Source organism: Megalobrama amblycephala, linkage group LG3 (assembly GCF_018812025.1).
Source record: "Megalobrama amblycephala isolate DHTTF-2021 linkage group LG3, ASM1881202v1, whole genome shotgun sequence".
NCBI classification, from domain to species: domain Eukaryota; kingdom Metazoa; phylum Chordata; class Actinopteri; order Cypriniformes; family Xenocyprididae; genus Megalobrama; species Megalobrama amblycephala.
Window position 1 is genome coordinate 59530833 of NC_063046.1, and position 22440 is coordinate 59553272.

The 22440-nt window shown below is 38.9% G+C and overlaps 1 protein-coding gene across 1 annotated transcript; it reads left to right on the top strand.

The window, feature by feature from the left end:
- Nucleotides 1-586: 586 nt before the first annotated feature.
- On the top strand, nucleotides 587-11418 carry dhodh (dihydroorotate dehydrogenase). Its single transcript, XM_048186301.1, has 9 exons — nucleotides 587-708; nucleotides 3061-3273; nucleotides 6019-6218; nucleotides 7016-7098; nucleotides 7338-7525; nucleotides 7759-7872; nucleotides 7967-8120; nucleotides 10797-10956; nucleotides 11035-11418. The coding sequence occupies exons 1-9, from the start codon at nucleotides 691-693 to the stop codon at nucleotides 11114-11116; spliced, it is 1212 nt and encodes a 403-aa protein (XP_048042258.1). The 5' UTR covers nucleotides 587-690; the 3' UTR covers nucleotides 11117-11418.
- The last annotated feature ends 11022 nt before the right edge of the window (nucleotides 11419-22440 follow it).

Below are 22440 nucleotides of genomic sequence, written 5' to 3' on the forward strand. Positions count from 1 at the left end.
CACTCAAATACATGCAAAGTCTGACTTTAAACCAAGAATCTCCATTCCAAAAGCTTCCCAATACAGTGTTATCTATGATTACAGATTTGTGAAATAAAGACTTTTTGATTTTAAGCCACACAATCTTGTGCAGTGATGATGGAGATTTATTGTTATTCTCTGTATTAATTACTTAACATGTATAGCCTGATAGAAAAATAAGGAAAAGCACTCCTTGCAAAAAGTACTTATCATGGTATAGTGATGGTAATTCAATAAAATGTATGGAATTATTAAGTGATAGACATATTTATTAAGTTTGTACTCCAAAATGCTTAAAAAAAACACCATGTACATGTAAAAAAAGCCATGGAGGTACCATAGTAGCAGGTCCTAAAACATGACATGTTTTCATGCATACATTATTTTATATAATAAGATTCTAATAGTAATTATATTAAATATTCTACAACATATTACACGACTAACCAAATGCAACATTAACTGTGTTTATAATAGTCATAACTGACAGTGTTGCTTGTTATATGAATAATTCCTCTCAATTAACTGTTAATATCACACATTTAGCTGTGTTATATAACTAATATCTCATGTGAATTTCGCTCTCGGGGTTTCGTTATTCTCGCGAGATTTCGTCCAGGAAGTGATTATCGAAGCGCTGCACGTTGTTTGGATGGTCATGCAACACTCATGGCGGGACGACTGAAGGTGAATAAGATGCAGCTCTTAGATAAAGTTTGTTATTGTGTTTTTTAAAGTGTTATCAGCTCGAGCAGAGCATGCATTTACAGCTGGCATATCTGGCACTTTTTCGATGTTTTGCGTTTCAGACGTATTAATTACGCTCCAAGTTAAATTGTGTGAATATGAAATATCAGTAAACCTTGTGTTTACATTTCTGTACTAAAGGCAAAATCGTGCACGTGCCTACAAACATGGGTTTGAGCTTTAGTTCACATTTATAGTGTCATTCCGTGTCAAATCAATCACAAACTTCCAAGGATCAAATTTTTGATGATGTTAATGTTTTTTCTAAAGAAAGACAAACATAAATAGTGATGAAAGCCAAATTATTAAATGTCATGGATGCATTTTTATTGAGTAATGCACCATTTTGTAAAGGGGGGTCAAAATGACAACTTTCACCTGAGATTTGGAGCTAAATTACAGGGGGGGGTCAAAATTACTTTACAAAGATGGTTATTTTTACGCAGATTGGTTGGTCTATTAGTAAAATGTGTTGATTCTAGCAATCTGTGACTGTTCAAAAATGGGAAAAAGCACTTGTTGTGTTTTTTTTTTGCATAGAACATACCTCTCCGAGTGCCAAAAATACACTGAAATGGTCAGATTGAGGCACATTAATTTGCTCTCAATAGTGTATGTATAAGAATCAATATTTGAATCAGTTTTAGGGATATTTGGAAGAAGGGATTTTGTTAATTTTAACAGATTCTGAAGCTACCAAGAGTTCAAGTACGCGGTGTAGGAACTACATGCAGCCGCATTGACATCCCAATATCTCTGGGATTGAACTATATATAGGGCTTTAAAAATGAAGACTCCATAAGAAAAGTTTCATAGGAATAAGAATCTAAAATGATATTAAGATATCTTTAATACTTCTTGAGTTACAGACAAGAAGAGTTACAGAGTTAAAAGCAAATTTAAAAGTGCTGGCTAATGCTAATCATAAATTCCTAAGATCATTATTATTCACGTCGGCACAAATGATGTTTGACTTCGCCAGTCACAGATCACTAAAATTAACATTAAAGAGGTGTGTAAACTCGCAAGTACAATGTCAGAAACAGTAATTTGCTCTGGTCCCCTTCCTGTTCATTGGAGTGATGAAATGGTTAGCAGATTATCATCATTCAATGGCTGTCTAAGTGGTGTCTGCAGAATAATATATTTTATATATTATTGTGAAAATAATTTTTTTGGCACGTGTGAGCGGTGTGTTGATATTTTGATAGAGGGAAACAAGATACATTTCTAGTTTCAGTAATATTTGTTCTTCAGACGTTCCTCTTTAAACACAATTAGTATAATCAGCTTTTTGAAAAGTGTCTACATTTGGTTTTCGACCACTGAAAATGGGTAAAATTAAACAATTTGGACATGGAGCTGCATTGAGATCCCCATATCTATGGGATTGAACCATATAGGGCCTTAAATGATTGAAGATTATTAAGAATGAGAATCTAGAAGGATATTTATGATATCTTTAATACTTTTAGAGTTACAGGTACGCAAACTTTGGAACAAGAATATTTATGGCGCTCAGATGTTCTATATGCAGTTGTTGATACATTTCTAGTTTTAACAATATTTTTTCTTCAGATATTACTCTTTAAAAGATAAAAGTATCAGCTGTAGTGACCCACATTTGGGTTTTGACCACTGAAAATGTACAATTTACCAATTTACTCATGGAGCCACATTGAGATCCCCATATGTCTGAAAAATGAAGATACCAAAAGAAAAGTGTGTCAAGAACCAGAATATAAAAGGATATTAAAATATCTTTAAATACTTCTACTGTTACAGCCATGTAAACTTGAGGTAAAGAAGTGCTTTTCCCATTTTTGAACTGTCACCGTTGGCGTATAATGTAACAAAGATTGCTGAAGTCAACAGATTTTACTAATAGACCTACCAACCTCTGTGTAAAAATAAAATAATGGTTCTTTCTAAAGTTAATTTACCACCCTGTAATTTGGCTCCAAATCTCAGGTGAAAATTGTCATTTTGACCTCCCCCTCATTTTTACAAAATGGTGGAATACTCAATAAATATGCATCCATGACATTTAATAATTTAGCTTTCTTTTTCATGTACGTATTTCTTTCACCAGAAAAAAAAGATAAAAATCAAAAAGTTTAGCCACAGACTTCTGGTTGAGTTGAGACGGATTGACCTTATAGTGTGCGCTTGGGATCCTCTCTTTTAAAATGGGAGTGTAGTGCTCTGTCTTATTGTGAGTTCAGCAGATAATGGATTTTAGAAAAAAGGATGGTCTCTTGTTACTCAAGTATCCTCTCTTGCTCTTTGCAGAAACAAGCGAAAGATGCCTTAAAGATCATAGGATGTGGCAGTGCCCTGTTCCTGGGACACCTCACGGTCTCCGGAGACGAGCGCTTCTATGCCAATGCTCTCATGCCAGTGCTGCAGAGGTTTGTGGGAGCAGAGACGGCTCATGTTATGGCTGTCCGGTTGATTGGTCTTGGACTTGTGCCTCTCAACAACTACAAGGACCCAGCCTCACTGGTCAGTGTGTTATACACTAGTGATAGACTGCTGTGTTGTTGACCAGGCTGATTAATCATTGAGATAGTTGGCACTGGCCGATAACTATGCCAAATTGAAATGTTAACGAAGGTGTGTCAGTTTTAAAATTTACAAATATTTTTGAGTGAATAAAATTACCGGTGTGTAAAATAATTTGTGTGGATATGCACAAAGGACAAGCATGTGTACAAATGTTTTCAGATTTATAAAAGCCAGAACTTGTGTGAAATTCCCTTTAGAAGTCCCAGTCAGACAGGCATTTTGCATACATACACTTATATAGTGCTATATTGCTCAAACGTGCTATACAAATTAAATTATTGCTACTGTTTCCATCACATTTTACTTAATACGTCCAGATAGTGCTCTTCATAATGTTGGGAAATGCAATTTCCTGTAGGCTACTGTACATGACACCAACAGCCAGGGCCTAAACGTTTTGCCATTTAAAGCGTTAGTGCACCCATAAATGAAATTTCTGTCATTGATTACTCACCTTCATGTCATACCAAACCCGTAAGACCTTCGTTCATCTTCGGAACACAAATTAAGATATTTTGTTGAAATCTGAGAGCTTTCTGACCCCCCATAGACAGCAATTCAATTAGCACTTTCAAGGTCCATAAAGGTTGTAAAGTCATCGTTAAAATAGAAAATGTGACTACAGTGGTTCAACTTTAATGTTATGACATGACGATAATACTTTTTGTGCACCAAAAACCCCCCCAAAAATAACAACTTTATTCAACACGTTCATGTTGTAAACACAGTGCAGTGCTTCCGGGTTCTACATCAGAACGCTGGCTCAGTATTGGCCGATTCCTGCATCAGCATCACGCGCATGCGTCGTGCTCATGTGAACAGTGTTGAAGAGTGGCATGCAACATTTTTAACAGACACTTGTTGCCACCTATTGGCGTAAGATGTAATTGATACAACCGTTATTTGAAGCGCCAAGTTCGTTTCAAAAAGTGGTTTGCTCTATTTTGAGTGTAATCATAGACATCAGTGTTTATATCCTAACTTTAAACTTTTATCTCAGTACTTCTGTGATCATTTGAATATTTGTAACACAGAGAAATAACTACTGTGTGGTTCAAAACTGCACTCTCTGGCTCACGCGGCTGCGCGAACACAGATTTGAATGTTCCGGTATGATTTTGTCAAAGGTTTAAAAGACACGGGTAAATCGTTGTCATTAATAAATATAGCTTCACATCCAATTTGGTGTGCTCTTCGTCAAATTCGTGAATGCATTATTCAAGAATGTTTTTTTTATTCAAGAACTTTTTGCCAGCGTGATCTGAAGATGATCCGACTAGATTTTCATGAAAATCAGATGAACCGTCTAGGAGTTTTTTTGGCGGGAAAATTTTCATTACAGAAAATGATGTCATCATGTGTGGAATTTCATTTCTAGCCCTCACAATTCAAAAGTTATTAGCATAAACGTGAGTGAAACTTTGGACAGGTGGTGGCGCTAGAGGGATTGAGCTAGAGATTCCAAATTGGCTGCAGTTAATGTTGGGACTGTCCTCTATCAGGCGAGTGCGTTAAATGCTTTAATAATTTTAACTCGTTATTTTTTCCCATAACTAATGTTAAATCAGCAGCCCTAGTTTTCACTTTTCACGCAGTGGTTGTCAACATGCTTGGCCATCAGTGATGCGCGGATCAATGTATAAACAACCCGCACCCGACCGACGTTTTCAACTAACCCGCCCGCAACTCGGACCGCAAAAAAAAAAGAAAGAAAATATTGTACCCGACCCGCTTCCTTACCTGCATTTTTTTTAAAATTAGGCTAGTAAATGCTCATCGTAGCGTCATTGGGCCATATTTGGAAACGTGTGACAGCCCTTAGGAGCGCAAACTGTTCTTTTTCTGAATGCTGTATGATATAGCCTAGTGTTATGTAATAAAGGCTTGATTTATTCATTTATTTCGTTTCATTTTCTTAACAATTAAGATGCTGCATGTGTTTATCCAGTCTAATCGAAGTGTGCGTCTCTCCCCCGACTTTCCCAACAAAAATCCCGCCCCCTCTCAGAAAATACATAAAACTGACATTACTGAGCTATATGCGTTTAAAAGTAGCCTATTAAAATGGTACAATGGCATTGCTCAGTTCAACGTGTTGGGAAATCGGGCATTTTGTCCCGCGTCAGCATTTATTCAAAAGTTAATAACGCTCAACATTAATAATGTTACTATTTCATTATTTCGGCAAATGTCTCCCACACTTTGCTCTTTCTATTTGTGTATTTGTGGAGCTTCCACTCCCCAGTCTTCACCTTTTCTCTTGCCGCCTCCATCTCTACCTGCAGACTGAGCTTGTGCGTCATCTTCGCGCAAGTTATTCAGCCAATAAAGTCTAGGCCTATGTATTTCATAGAAAATTGTGTCTAGTACTATATAAATTACAAAGGTTAATTGGCATCTTTATTTTAAACGACCCGACCGACCGCGACCCGAATATCATTAAAAATATTTTTGGATGACTCGTAACCGCGGGTAACCGCGGGTGACCGCAGGCACCCGCTCATTTTGGATCAACCCGCGCATCACTGTTGGCCATGTAGTGTATAAGTTATATATAGGACACTCTATATTTTGGCATAGGTAATTTGAAAAACATTTATCGGTTCTGTGGGTCATGACCATTTTATTAATATTTCAGGAACAGTCAAAGTAATTTTTTATCACATTTTTTTTTTCCATCAGGAAGTGCATGTGATGGGTCAAAAGTTCCAGAACCCAGTTGGGATAGCAGCAGGCTTTGACAAGCACGGTGAGGCAGTGGATGGCCTCTATAGACTGGGCTTTGGTTTTGTGGAGGTGGGGACAGTCACCCCAAAGGCACAGGATGGAAACCCAAAGCCACGTGTGTTCAGACTGGAGGAAGACCAGGCAGTCATTAACAGGTGTGGCTAGACAAACCTACCATGCTATCCAAACTCTCAGAATGTACTTTTTTTTTTACCCTTTCACGGTTTCTTCTTCATCTTGTATTGTGTGATGAGTATAATGCATTATTTATAGAACTAATTAACTCTTAACCCAACAATTTCTGATTGGATGATGTTTTCTATTTTCAAGTGAATAAAGGAAATATTCTCTTTGGTCTGTTTTAATTTGCTGATGTTAACATCAAACAGTAAAAATGTCGTTAATATCAGTTGCGCACCAAAATCGTCAGCCAGTGTTCTGTACAGGTTCTTCACGGGCATTCAAACAAGGGTGGAGTCCCTCCAGATGGAGTAAATGAGTGGTGTTTGTCCATGTTGCCGGTTTTGAATGCCAAATGCTGCTCGCCATTTGAAAGTTTTAAGTCTGGACTTTCTCTTTTAAAATGCTTAGGTTTTGAACAAACCACTAACATGCATATTAAACTGTAGCAGCATCACTACTACACGTTCTACATTGAATGAATGTTGAATGATGGCTTCAATTGCGTTATTTTTATAGGCAATTGTAAAAAGGCCAATAGACTTAAACTTGACTCAAAATAGTTAGTAATACTGTAGTAGTACCATGGTACAGTCATTGTCAGATGGAAATGTATCTTTGATTATCAGAGAATTCAAAGAATACCATCCTGAGAGTTTCTCCAAAACATGGTACTTACTAAGTAAATGTCAAATATTATAATTGTGTAATTATTGTAGTGTAAATATCTCAATAATATTTACAACTTTAGTGTGTTTTGTGTATATTTCAGATATGGATTCAATAGTTGTGGCCTTTCTGCAGTGCAAGAAAGGTTGAAAGCCAGGAAGTATGTGCAGTCAGAACTAACGAAAGGTAAATAACAGACACAAAACTACTTCAGTTTAGTCGTATTTATTGTAAAAGCAGCAGGTGTATTTGGGTATGAGGTTCCTTTATCTTAACACTGTGAAAATATCTTTACATAACATAATTTCCCTTAATGCCTTGGAAATAAAGACATTCACTGCTTTTTCCTACTTATTTGAATACATCTGAGCAGCTTTGCCAGGAAAGTCATGCTTCTCTGTAACAGCATAAATGTCCATTATCAGCAGGTAAACCTCTTGGCATCAATCTTGGGAAGAACAAGCTTTCTGCAGATGCAGTGTCAGATTATGTGGAGGGAGTGCGGACACTGGGCCCTCTCGCTGACTACCTGGTAGTGAATGTGAGCAGCCCCAACACTCCCGGCCTTAGAGACCTGCAGGGCAAGGAAGAACTGCGCCACCTTCTGGACAAGGTAGTACTTCATTCCAGTGCTGAATGAACATTGAAGGATGGCAAATTTGCCCAGTAATTGCTCTCAACAACATCCATACCACAGTGTAGAGGAATCTCTTCCTGTTGATACATAATATTACAGAACAAGTGAAATCTGTATTGTCAGATACAGGTTGTACCTTACATTAAAACAAATGAACGTCCTTTGTGTTATTCAGCCTTACATTTTCATCATTTGATCTGGTTCTTCAGGTGCTTAAAGAGCGGGATTCTTTGCGGACGGAGAAGCGACCGCCTGTGGTGGTGAAGATCGCTCCGGATCTTTCTACACAGGACAAGCGAGACATTGCTGAGGTCATCATGGAGGTCAGTCTTCCATATAATTCACAGATCAAACAAATATGTGGAAAAATATTGCATAAATACAGGAATTTATTTTTGTGCTTTGTGCGGTTTTTAGGTTGGCGTTGATGGTTTAATGGTTTCCAACACCACTGTTTCCAGGCCAGACACTCTTAAAGACCCCAAAAAACATGAAATAGGAGGACTCAGTGGTCAGCCTCTGAAGGAGCTGTCTACTCAAACGGTGCGAGAGATGTACACACTGACCCAAGGTACCCTTAAACCCTGAAAGATCAAAGCATTATTTTTATCTTTACACATTTCATTTGTATTTAGACTGGTAGATTGAAATTGGGGTGTCACGATTTACCGGTATTGACTATAATCGTGATTAGGGCTGTCACTAACGATTATTTTGGTAATCGAGTAATCAGTTGATTATTTTGCCGATTAATTGAGTAATCAGAATTGCCTTTAAAAATGACTTAAAATATATATATTAAAGAACAACGAGACAATAATTGGTTCAAATAAAGTATCATCATATGGATTTATTGAACAACACTGTTAAAATTAAGATGTGATTAATCATATCTAACACATACAAAGTCTGTATTACATAATGTGAGTGTATATCATTACATATATATATATATATATATATATATATATATATATATATATATATATATATATATATATATACACACACACACACACACACACACACACACACACATAGATGCACATATTTAATATATAAATATAATTATATATACACTGTGTAAACAAACTTTTACATTGGATGTGATTAATCGATTTGATAGCACTGGTTAAAATACATTATAAACAATCAACTTATGTGCGTTATGTATTATAACAAATGCCTGCAGAGGGTGCCAACGGCCTGGTGATTGTTGTTACACTTTACAGCAGTGGTTCTCAAACTTTTTTCCCAGTGGGCCGCACAATGGTCCAAGTGCAAGTCTCACGGGCCGCGTTGCAGAGTTGGGCTCATTCCAGCCGTGGTGCGCTGATGCGGTTATTTTTACTGATTTAAAATACATCAAACAAACACATTGAATTCACAGTTCAGTCTTTTGAAATTGTATGTTTTGCTTGTCAAGTACTTTACTACAGAGCAAACAGGAAGGCTGCCCATCTCGCTCATTAACAGCAAACTGATTCTTCCATTCTTCTTACCTTTACTGCGATGCGACTCTTCTTGTTTGCATGTGTTCCTTCATTTTATGTTCCACATTTAGTTTTTCTCTTTTAATAACAAATGTGACCATTTTGAGGCTTAAATTTACAAAATTAATGGCTACTGTTTGAATTCTTCCTAAGCGCGCACTTGTGTTTGTTTCGTTAACCGAGTGATTGCGTCATTAGCCTACATTGCCTGATGTCTGAAAATAATAAATGCTCACCAAAATTATTTTATATGACAAATAAAGCATTATAGCTCATTTATATTTATTTAATTCACTTTAATCTAAATTTTAAAACAAAAATGAATTGTATGCGGGCCGCAGGTTGAGAACCACTGCTCCACACCCATTGGCGTCGCACGATTCGCGCCCAATTACGTCAAAAGTATACACTCACTGGATGTCATGGCAACTGAATCACGGAGGAAAACTTTAAATATCTCGCCTTTGCTTTAATCTCGGACCATCTCCAAAAAAGACATAAAACACTAAACAAATGATTTTGACATGCGTTTATCAAAGTAGGAAATCCAGACTTTTAATCCCTTACACACAATTACTACTGTTGAAATACGAAATGGAGGCGGGTCCGGATTTAATTCCCTCCGGGTCCGGATCCGGACCGGAGTCCGGACTTTGAGAAGTGCTGCTTTACAGCATGATAAAATCCTTGTTTAACAATATTAGCCAAACACTTGAATATCTGGGTGCCATTTCACAGTAGAAATGCTACAGCCACTGTAATTTCTTGAACAAGAACACGTGAACATCAAAACATGCAAACTAATTAAACGTTTATTTTGAAATCGCGATGAACTGCAATTTGCATATTTAGAAATGTATTGATATATTCTCCTGTGTTGGCGTAGGTTTATAAATGATTTACATTAAAAATCTTGGGAAATGGCACACATTGCATTCTTAGATGAATGTTATCCCAAACTCACAGCATATGCAGAGATGAAGTTTGTTAACCGAGCTGCTTATTTATATGCATATTGCGCATAATTTTACTCGTTCCCGCAGATTTTGTGCTCAAACCCAAAGTGTGCGCACATAAAACCGCCTCTTTTTCATTATTTTTCGCTGCTTATTGCGCTTAAACAGTCAAATACACACAAAATAATGTAAAAATGCAGGTCTTGGTGAGTATTCACGTAAACACAGTTATGTTTTAAGTGAACGTAAACAGTTGAGAAAGAAAATGCATGTGTATCAGTATAATGGATCCATGCGTCGGGTCTTAAAGTGACGGCAGCCTAATATACCTGCTGCCAAATTATGAGATGTTAAAAATATCTGTATGGCAGTTTTTCCCCATGGTATCAATGTCAAAATTGTGGCCAGTGAAAATGCTGAGTGGCTAGTGACTTTGAAAACCACTAGTCAGAATGGCTGGTGAGCAAAAAAGTTAAAGTCAAGCTCTGAGTGCACACATGAAAATATGAGCCATAACTAATCCAATAAATAGGTGATGTGAGAGTTTAGTTTCATTCATACTTTTATCAGTCTCAGGTAGCAAATAAGTGGATTGTTTCTTTTGTATACAATGGTGTGATTCATTGACCAAAGAAAAGAAAACTCAAAACATGTAAAGATGAATTTGACTGATGGTATTTTTTTTTTTTCAAGACTAATATAGATGTAGCGATAATTCGCTAAACGTGTACAGCCCTAATTGAAATGCACAAAGTGAATTTGATTAATAAGGAAATAAGCTTTTGTGTGAGTTTGTAGGGAAGTTGCCGATTGTTGGAGTCGGTGGAGTGGCCAGTGGACAGGACGCCCTGGATAAGATCCGTGCGGGAGCTTCTCTAGTGCAGCTCTACACAGCTCTAGTGTACCAGGGTCCGCCTGTAGTCAACAAAATCAAGAGAGAACTGGACGATCTGTTGAAGTGAGCATACCAATGTTTTTTCTATTTCTCTAGATATTAACATAATGGTATTAAACTCATTTCTTTGTTTGTTAACAGGGCACAAGGTTTTACATGTGTAGCAGAGGCAGTAGGTGCTGATCATAGAGCCACAGAGAAAACTGGGAAACCACAGACCTAATCTCCAAATCTGATGTGCTGTCAGAGAGTTTGGACTCTCATAATGCTAAACATTCTGAATTAACTGCTGGGAATTAATGGTCTTGTGCCACATTTTCTTGTAAGCATCTGTTCAAACCACAACATTCATTTACAAGACTGAAAGCACTCTTATAAAAATGGATTATGTTTTAGACATGTCTTGTTGGTGTTGTAAATTCTTGGCAATGTATCTGATATAAATATGTGATATTTTTATGCCCTCGAGTTAAAGGAATATATGAATTTGAATAAATGTGCACTGCTCAAGATTTGTATGTAAAATGTTACAAGTGTAAATCACTGTGGTAATGCATTTGATTTCATTACATTTCTGTGATAGAGATTCAAGTCATATCACTATTCTTAAACTAAATCATAATCGATGGCGGATATGGCATTTCTACAGTAGCAATGGAAATTTGCGTGTCTCTACATTCATACAACGCTGTGTTGGTATAAGTTAAGATGTCTACCATAGTGAGCAGTTCCAGCTTAAAGTAAAAATTACTGGTGCACTTTTAATTACAATTAAAGCAAATATTATTTTGATAATTTTGTAGTTGTTAAGCCTGTCAGGCATACCCAGCTGAAACCTATGCTCTTCATAGCCAACTGAAAAAAGGAATACAATTTGATCAAAGTTAAACCAGAGACTTTTCTGTGACTGCGGCTTAGGGGTGTGTGATATTGATAAAAATTGATATCTTGATTTTTTTTTTTGGATTTTTCGATAACGGTAATTTTTTTACTGATTGTATTTTTGTGCTGGTATCTTGGATGGTTTAGGCCTGTAAAGGATAAGGATGGTTTAGGATAAATAAATGAATAAACAAAAACCACCAATTTTATTCAAAAACAGATTAATTCAGGAATATAACAATATAGTGTTGCTCTGAGACGCACAACAGTTCAGCTACGGCTTTGTTTGGAACTATTTGTCGAAACAGGAAAAAAAAATATTGTGTCTAAAATGTAAGTCGCTCAATATTAAGTTCTTGCTTATTGAACTGCTGTACATAAATCTATATCATATTTGTGATCACTCATGTGATATTCAGGAAAATGGTGCTCTTGCTTGTGTAAATTTACTTGACTATATCATATAATATATAAATATAAAAAACAAGAACTCATACAGTAGGGCCCTATAAAATCTGTTTTATTTTTTTCCAAATTCCGTTATCATTTTTCTGGACTTTTAATGGTTAAATTAAATTTTGCAATAAAAATGTTTAATTGCATACTATTATTGTATGCAGTATAGTATATATTGTGTGCATGGTACACAAATTTTCTGTATGCATTGAATAACTGAATGACCTGCTGCATTTGACTAAATGTGCAATATAGCATACAAGTCGACAAGCATCATGTTATTACATATGTATGGGGGTAGGGGGTAGTTTTTTTTTTTTTTTGCACTGGATGTTACATAACTTTCTTTAATAAATACACCAAAGATAAATTAAAATACCGCCCAGAGTGCAATGAAATTAAACTATAGTACTACACCTTTCTTTAGTACTTTAAATTGTAAAGTACTAAATGTTTTTGGAAAGAACACCAGTGTTTAGATTAGGAAGTTACACCTTGCAAATACACGCTACATGCTACTACATGATTAGCTAAACAAATCATGATTACCTTTGGGTTGCCTCATGGAAACAATGTCTTTGTTTCCATGAGGCAACCCATGCCTTTCGTTAATCCTTGGATGAATAGGTGTGTTCCTTGTGTTGTGACAACATTTCCAAATCAACCTGGATAATCCTTGTTTGTAACAAATTGTGAGGAGGATTTAGAAACACCCATACCAGATCTTCAGAAAATGCTTATACCAAAGCCAAGAGTTACTATACTATTATTGTTGCCACACATATTCCATTTGTGTGTGTTACCCCTCTTCAGTATTAACTAGAAGAAAACAGGAAATTTTGTCTGTTTACTCACCACCATGTTGCACCAAACTCTCACTCACAAACACAAATAAATATGCAAAGCTTGTAAACAAAACATGTTGCATAAATTCAGCAACTGCTAGCAAGAGAAGTGTGAAAATATTTTTTAAAATGAGTCATTTTTATGAATATCTTATTCACTGCGACTTGTTTTGTCATTAGTATGTTGTATCAACACCTACAGGTGATCCTATGTGTCAGACAATTTTTAAATAGTAAATTTACATTTCTGGTTGAGCTTGGAAAACAGACAGAACCTCCTCCCTGATCTGTGCCATCATCTCTCAGAGTGCTTGTGTTGCAGTGTTATTAGGGGCCATTCGAACAGAACGTGTTTTTCCATTCCACTGCGCTACTTTTCCATTATTTTTCTATGTAAATGCGCTAGACGAACATGTTTGACAGTTGTGCTCACATCTTTTGCAGCATCTCACGCACGACACACTGTTCTAAAAACACAGCGCTCGAGTTAAAAAAAGTTCAACTTTTAAAAGACACATCTCGAGACCTTGCGGTTTTTCCCCATTCCACTGCCCGCATCTCACGTTTTTCAAAGCAAAAAACGCGTTCTGTATGAACCAGCCCTTAGAGTTCAAGAGCTTTGGACAGTCATGGACACATCACATGTTTATGGTTACTCACGTAACCCAGGTTCCCTGAGTTTACAGTAACGAGTATTGTGCCAGTTTTCTGACACATATGGGGAAAGCTTTGTTTTTTCTGAATACTGATTGGTTCATATCTGTGCACCTCCCCTGACAAATGGCATTTCAGCCAGCCAAAAAGGGTGGGGTTGACGGTCCATATAAGTCATGCAGGAATGCAATGTCATCAAAATCTTTTGACTGATGAGGGGCTAGCATGACTCGCTGTGCAGCATCGTTGCACAGCAAGTTAACTCAGGGAACCATAAACATTTCCTTTCGATATGGTTCACTCGCATTGCGTCAGTTCGCTGATGCTTATGGGGAACTTGATCCAATAGCACCATGCTACATGCGCAGAACAGAAGCCACTCTGCGAGCCGACAGCTAGGGGTACTCGATTGAGGGCCCCTTGACCAGCTGCATAAGAAGAGGCTCAGTCAGAGCCTGACTATACAGTACTCAAGCATTTCAGACTGACAACACCTGTGCTTGAAGAGCAGGGATGGTGAGGACAAGCCGGCTGCCACACAGATATCTGCGATAGAGACTCCGCTAGACTATGCCCAAGAGTAGGCCATACCTCTAGTGGAGTAGGTCCTCACTCCCAAGGGGCACAACAAGTCCACGGACTTGTAAGCCAGCACTATCCCATCCACAATCCATCTGGAAATCCTTTGCTCCAAAGCTGACAAGGTTCCACAGATAGAGCCTGCAGATCGCCAACTCACTTGACTGATGCTAAAGCCAGCAAGAGGGCAGTCTTAAGTGAGAGAGACCGAAGGCCACATGGCCACATGCCCTAAGAACTGTCGAGATGTCCCATGATGGGATCGAGCAAGGACGGGGAGGATTCAACCTCCTAGCCCCTCTGAGAAACTTAACAACCAGGTCATGTTTCCCAATTGATTGGCCAGCTATCGGGACATGATTCACAGAGATGTCTGCCACATACACCTTGAGCGTGGAGGGGGCACGCCCACCATCCAGCATCTCCTGCAAAAATGCGAGTACTGACACAATCTCGTAATTAGTAGGGTCTAGTTTTCGAGCTAAGTTTCCCTGTGGAAAGGGCCCTCACCTCCGAGATCGTTCTCATGACCCCTTGAGGAAGGCCTAGCGGCTCCCGTAGAGGAGTCAAACATGAAGGTTCCACAACTCTGGTTGGGGGAGCTAAATTGTCCCCCCCAATCCAACAGGAGGGTCGCCCATGAGCTGAAGGCTAATCTGCCATTGTACAGGGTGCCCCAGCCCATCTTAGAGGTGTCCATCATGATCACTTATCTTCTGGAAACCAAGCCCAGTGTTATCCCGTTCTGATGAAAGTGGGGTGATTTCCAAGGGACCAAGGCCTTGACACAGTTGTGGGTCACCTTGAGGGTGTTGGCCCATGCACCACGCACGAGGTGGGACATGATTTAATACAAATCCCATATTTATACAAATGAACGGTGGACATAAGTTTACAAATGGTTAATTAATAAAAGGAAATTAAGAGCCACAAAGCTGTATAGATCACCCCAAAAGAAAATTATGTCATTTATGAATGTGTTAATCATGTATGAATTTATTTCTTCCATTGAACACAAAAGAAGATATTTTGAAGTATATGGGTAACCATATTGTTTTGGTCCCCATTGACTTCTTTTTTTTTTCTCTCTCTCCATACTATGGAAGTCAAGTCAATGTGTTTGGTTAACCGTATTATTCAAAATATCTTCTTTTGTGTTCAACAGAAGAAAGAAATTCATACATGATCATACATTCATAAATTTTGACAGAATTTTCATTTTTCGGTGAACACTGGACTAACAGTAGGCTCAAAGTACAGTAACACTGCCTCAATGGAAACTGTATTTTTTTTTTTTTTTTTTTTTTGCAAGAAAAGGAGTTGGTCAACGTGCTCTGGCAGAAGTCAACTTTAAGCTTTAATAATGTCTCCAGCTGTGGAGAAAATTCTTTCAGCTGGGACACTGGTCCCAGGAACACAAAGAAAGCGTTTTGCCTGGAGGGACAAAAATGGGTACACTCTTTCATGCTTGCACCACCACTTAAGTCTTCTGAGAGAGGTATACTGTAGGTGTAACTTCTCTGTATTTGCCAACTTTTTCCCATGCCCTGTCTGCAGCAGTAGCACTGACTACTACTGCAGCATAGGCTGCACCAAGAAGATCCAACAGTGCACAGGATACTTTTGATCTCTTTGGTGGGGCTGGAAATGGGTCACCTCCACCAAGGGATTTTTGCTCCTGTACAGGTGCACCTGCTCCATTACCAGCACTATCCTTGCTGCTGTTAAAAACAAGAAAAAATGTCAATTAAAATTACATTTGAATTTAATGGCCATCTCCACCATACAAAAAAATGTTATTTTACTTACTTATATTTATGTGCAGTTAATAAATATTTGTTTTGTTTACATTTTCAGTTTTAAATCTATACAACTTACATCATATGACTTAACTTGCTCCAGAGTGACCATCTCACTGATTAGTGTTGTGCATGTGTCCTCTCGTTCCTCTTCAGAGATGAAAGGAAGAATCGTGAAACAAGGCTCTAGGGCAAATACAACATGCAGCTTCTCTTTTAGATTTGCATACCTTTAAAGATTAGACAATCACATTTAAATCACAAGCACATCTCATCAAGGAGCTGTGCGTGCAATGGTGCTATAATAGGGTAGCGGTGTTCTCCCTAGACATCATCATTGTTGCACAATGAGCTTTCACAATGTCCTCGGCAACAGTTATATCCGCCTCTTGTAAGAGTGAAAAGATCCTTTTTTCTTCGATGGACTTAAGGAGAAAGAAGTGCAGCTGAGATTGCTGGTTGCTGCTCCAAAAATCTGTAGAACATGTCCAGTGCGCTGTTCCACGTGGTCACCATGTCAGTTTTAAGTATGCGCCAGGGCAAGTTCAGTAGCATTTGTTTTTCTTTGAAAATGTTGTTAGTGTTAGTGCTTCTGTGAAAGAATTTCACTGTGTGCCTAACTCGACCTAGCAACCGAGAAATGGATGGAAGTTTCAGCGCAGCTGAATTGTGTGCAAAACAGCCCATATGGAGCAGCTCCATCATCTCCATGGGACATATCATGTTGGTAGCGTTGTCGGTTACAATGAATGGGTCTTTCTTAGTGAGCCCCCACTCTGCCAACACCTCTGAAAGCAATGCACATATATTTGTGCCTGTTTGACTAGCCTGCATAGCTCTGGCTTGCAACACATTTGAAATGAGAACCCAGTCATCACGTAAATAGTGGCAGGTAATTGAGACATAGGAGTGGCCTCTTCCTGGGTGCTGGCGCACGGCGCCTCGCTGACAGATATCTGTACAGCTGCGGGCTGGGCGACACCTAACACGTCCGCTAGATTCTATAGCCTTCGTGTAGAACCGGTATCTTCCCGTGTACTTGCTTCCTGTTCTAAGAGCCTGTTCTAAGTGTCTGCTTGCAATGCCATTCCCGCCCCCTGGGCCGGATACGTGCATCCTTTACTCCAGTCGAGTTCCCCGTTTGGCGAACCCTGTCGAGTTCCTTCGCCTCCCATTGCGGCTCGGACATTGCGGAGTGTCTGATGCCAGGCCAAACTTACGTCCGTCCGTGATGTTTGGCTGGGTGCCATATGTCGCGACCCCTCCACGTGAGTGTTTCCATATGTGTATTGTCCACGGTCAATTCCCCATGGTGAGCCCATGTCTTTCCCTTAGCAGAGCCAGCTCTGCTGTCACCTGTCAGATGAGTCTCCACCCTATGCTCAGGTGGAGCCATCCCAGGGACTCCATATGCGTACTGCCCGCGGCCAGTCCATATGTGTATTCTCCACGTAAATTCCTCCCCTGCATGGTAGGTTGTGGTCTCCGCAGCATCCCCTATGGGTTCGCTTCCCCAGTGTTGTCTAGGTCTCCTGTAGTGGGAGTTTTGGAACAGCAGTAGACTCTCTCGGCGTAAGCTCACCCCCTTCTCCGCCCCACTGGTGTGCCGGGTGGCTAGAGCTTGCGCTGGGCGCTGGAAGGGGTCTGTAACTGGCGTTTTATTTGGGATCCCAATTCGTCGGTCACTACTGACGTACGTCGAACGTGACCAACTGAAAGGGAACATCCCGGTTACGTATGTAACCCTCGTTCCCTGAAGGAGGGAACGGAGATGTACGTCCCGTCACCACAGTTCCTGTGCCCTTGCTGTAGTGCAGACTCAAGGTTGTCTCCTCAGTGAAAAACAGAGTGCGATTGCATCTGCTTCCTATTTATACCACCTGGCGGAGGTGGTGTGCATTATGCAAATATCGCACGCCAATTCCATTGGCTTGTTTTATTTCATTTGAAGCAGATAGGGCTCTCTAGCGATATCCCAATTCGTCGGTCACTACTGACGTATGTCTCCGTTCCCTCCTTCAGGGAACGAGGGTTACATACGTAACCGAGACGTTTCCGCTCTTTAGGGGGAAAATGTCAAATGGTGACAGAAAATGCGACAATTGGAGTGAAGAAGAGACCATTTAATTTTTATATTTCAGTATTGATACATATTTAAATATCAATATTTTTGACAACAATAAGACATACAGAACATTTGTTAACATTTGTATTTATAGATCCACCATGATGAAATATAGTATAACACATAACCTTGTCATTCTTCCATGGTCTATGCACTCGGGTTCTTTCATAAGTGCAACTAAACTTCAGACAAATAAAACAGAGTGACCGGACCTGTTACTTCGACCTGAGTTATTCATTGGGCCTGTACTTTGCCGGGGGCACTCCATAGCAGGCCTGCTCTCTCATGGGTGAAATGTGTGATGCACAGGAACCATGGACCTGCTATGACGGACAGATCAGAGGAGGTCAAGAGGAAGATGGAAACCTGAGGTTTCAGACAACTGACAACTGTTACCCCATCATATTATTTATTGAGGCTTTTAAACAAAGTCCTCAGCAACTGTGTCAACTTCATTAATTCTGTAAAGCTGTATGAATATAGATGCATTAACTGAATGAGAGGTTCCCATTTCCCTCTGGCATACACAGTATCTCTTACTCTCACAGGGATAATTGCCCAAAAAAAAAAAAAGTCTTTCATTGCCAAAATAACCATCATGTCATTCTGACACTGACCATTTTTTCCTTTTTTTTTTTTTTTTTTTTTTTTTTTTGCAAAAGCTTTTTTTCTGTTTTGCCCACAAGACTAAATCAGCATAAAAAACAGCATAAATTGTCCATTATTTGTGGTGTATATTTTATATCTTCTGGTGATATATGTTATATTTGTGCCATGAACAGATGGAAATTTAAGTCATGACTTACTCAGACCTCATAAGTCATTTTTGCTTATTAGTACGGTTGAATTGGATCATCAAAGGTCAGCAGCAAAGACATTATGTATATTTGTAAAATATTTAATTATTGCAGATTTGCGTACTATTCTGAGTTTGCATTTCACAGTTTTTATTAATTTTGAGTAGTACTGAATGTGTTTTTATGAAAGTGAGATGAGTAAATGCCTGCTCACATTTAGTCTTACAGTAACCATCATGTTCACACACAATGTGTAATTCTGTTGTATTGAATGTTTGTTGTAATTCCATTTTCGGACACTGGGTGGAGTGTCATTGTAATGATAGGTAGCCAGAGAGTAAGAGGTCAGGCGTGTAATGGAGGGTCAGGACATGAGCAGGTGAAAGCAAGCTTGTGGGATTTACTGTGTTTGTGCATCGGAACTGTGAATTTAAGATGATCTCTATGAGCTTTGTGATTAATAAAGTTGATTAAATCAGTACTGGAATGGTACATTTCTGGGCATTTGAAAGTGTTAATTATCTTGCTGTCAATTGAGGCCCATCGATTTTATCAAAAAATATCTTAATTTGTGTTCCGAAGATGAACGAAGGTCTTACGGGTGTGGAGTGACACAATGACAGAATTTTCATTTTTGGGTGAACTAAACCTTTAAAGGATGGACTGAGCTATGGACTAGAATATCATAGACATTTGGGATTGGGTCGGTGAGCCAGTTAGTAAAAACCTTGCAACCACCCCATAACATCCTAGCAATCACTAACCATTTAGCATTGTGGTGCAACATCATGGCTCCATCACCATGCACATTTTCTTTAAAAAATATAAAATCTAGTTCTACTAAATAATAAATCTACTCTTTATATTTTCCACCTAAAACTTTGGCCTAGAGCAGCCTAACCACTCAGAATACTTAACCAACCAACGTTTTGGCTGCTGTGAATACAGAGGTGCTGTTGTCACTAAGGTCACATGGTCACCCTGAAGTTCTGAGAAGCCGACAGGAACATGGCTTAAGCCCTTATGTGTGTGTTTACTCCCTCCCAACTACAAATATGGAAATCAGTTCTTTGGAAAGACTGCTGTTGGCAAGGAGACCGTGAAGGGCAGTGTGAGATGCAGCCAGAAGTGCTTTAAAAATAGAGCATTTCCCCCCTTTGTTTTACCTTTTAGGCCTAGATTACATGGAGATATATTATGCCAAAATAATTATGTACAAACCACCTGTAGCTTTGGATTTTTTTCTCCCTTTTTTGGTGACAGTGGTAACATCATAAAATTGCTCGTGGGGTGAAAGTCATCCACTCACACACACTTTTTGTTGAGGCATGTTTTTTTTTTTCAGTGATACAAAAATAAACGTTTTTAAAATAGTAAAAAAGGTTCTGCTATACTGGAAACTAAGAGGACAGGATTCAAAGTGTGTTATATTCATCAAAAATTCATTTTATGGGAAAAGGGAGATATAATTTTCTGTTTGCTGCACTGCTGTGATTGATTTTAGAAAAGAAAAAAAAAACAGCTTTGAGTCATATTTCACCCAAACATCAAAAGCAAAGAACATGAGGAATTCAATTTTGTATAAAAAAAAAAGCATTCTATCCCTCTACCCAGACAGCTATATGATCACTATAGAAATTGAATAAAAAAGGACATCACTCACTTAACACATTTAATTTTTCATGATTACAGTTAGAAGGACAGATGCATGTTCTTATGGGAGTGTGATCAGCGCTGAGTACACAGGAACTGAATGTTCTCTGAGAGAACACTTTCCTCCTACAGCTGCCACATGGATTATTCTCCAGGCCATCAACTCACAGCCACAGGCTGAAATTAGCACAGGGATTGCAAACATTTTAGAAAATAACTCTGTAACCTAAGTTGACAAAAGTAACCCTTACAAATAGTACAGAGTTTAGCTTCATAATCTTAGACCTGGAAGATCTTGATTAGCCTTATCAAGTCGATTTGATTACAGTTGAAGCTAAACTTCGCAGGACAAGAATTAAATCTAAAATTTATTTTCTTAAAGCATCTTATTGGTCTTATTGTGTTTGATTCATCCATGCACATTTTTGACCTTGTAACCTTTAATCAAAATGTCATAACTTGCTCTTCCTGCTCTCATTATGGTGCACAATGTTCACTTTTCCCAATCAACAATGGATGGATAAACTCCAGTTCCACCCTAATTTTTTTTCTTTGTTTTATTTGTAAATATGTCACAACATGGACATAAATGCCAGCTCTACAGAGCCCTGCTCTAATGTTTTGCTTTGTGTTTTGTTAAATAAAAGAATGATATTGAACCATCTGCACTCAGCCCCCTTCATCCCAGTTACCATTATCTCCCAAACCTGCCACACTGATGTGAAAACCCAGTAGAAGGACAATGCTGCCATGGAACTTGCACAGTTGTCCAAACTGGTGAAGGATTCCTGTGGCTGCAGGATGACCCTGAGGCATTTCCTGAACTTCCTGAGAGAATGGTGCAAGCATTCCGGCTCCCTTGCAAAGTGATGCCCCTGCTGCAACCTATGCAGCTGCAAGAATTTGAGGCATTTGCTGGATCAGCATTGCCATGGAAGTTGATTCATTGATCCTGATTCCCCAAATTACATAAGTGGTTTTCACACTGTTATAGGAACTTCTTATAGCCACCAGGGCAGTCACCTATAGGACCGTTTTCCTGGTTGTATTAGCCCCACCAGGAGGAACTTTGAAGTTACATAAGCCGGGAGCTCAAATGTGCTGCGTAACATGAGAATGAACCTCATTGGTTCTTGCAGAAGTTCAAGTGTCCTGCGTAACATGAGAATGTAATGACTGAGACAAATCAGACACAGTTATTTGTATTAGTTAACCAATACTTGTTTAAAGCTCACTCTGGGGTCTGTCCCTATCCCCCGAGAAATTCAGTTTTATGACATTTAAGGTAACTTCAATTATGCCATGTTTAGTGTCTATGGGTTTGTATTGAGCAGATTTAAATGCTTGTATATGCGGTATGTCCATACCTGTGCAACACATTAGTATTACAAGAATCTTTAATAGTTCTTCTTCAAAAACTTAGCCAGTTAATCTGCTTGGTCATGTGTTGTCACCCGGAAATACAACATCTTCATTGGTCCGGTCAACAACTAAGAGGTGTGACTTTGACCAGAGGTTAAAAGCCAGCGAAAAATGCCACTCTTTTCCTTACATAGGAAAAATGGACAATTGAACGGACCTCCTTGACCTTTCCAGGTCAAGGCCTGGAGGCCTGCCGGCCTCGGCCTACAACCAAGCCATGTGTTCATCTATAAGTCGTTCCATAGTACTTCATCCAACGCAGAAGATACTGGCAACAACTTCGGACTGAATCCTCAAGATCTCTCCTCAGATGGCAGAGCCGATGCTCCTCAGCC

What these genes read in the sequence shown, in the direction of transcription:
- dhodh (XM_048186301.1), top strand. An exon ending in GACCAGGCAGTCATTAACAG is followed by an intron (nt 6,219 to 7,015) that starts GTGTGGCTAGAC and finishes TGTATATTTCAG; the next exon opens with ATATGGATTCAATAGTTGTG. An exon ending in GCAGTCAGAACTAACGAAAG is followed by an intron (nt 7,099 to 7,337) that starts GTAAATAACAGA and finishes GTCCATTATCAG; the next exon opens with CAGGTAAACCTCTTGGCATC.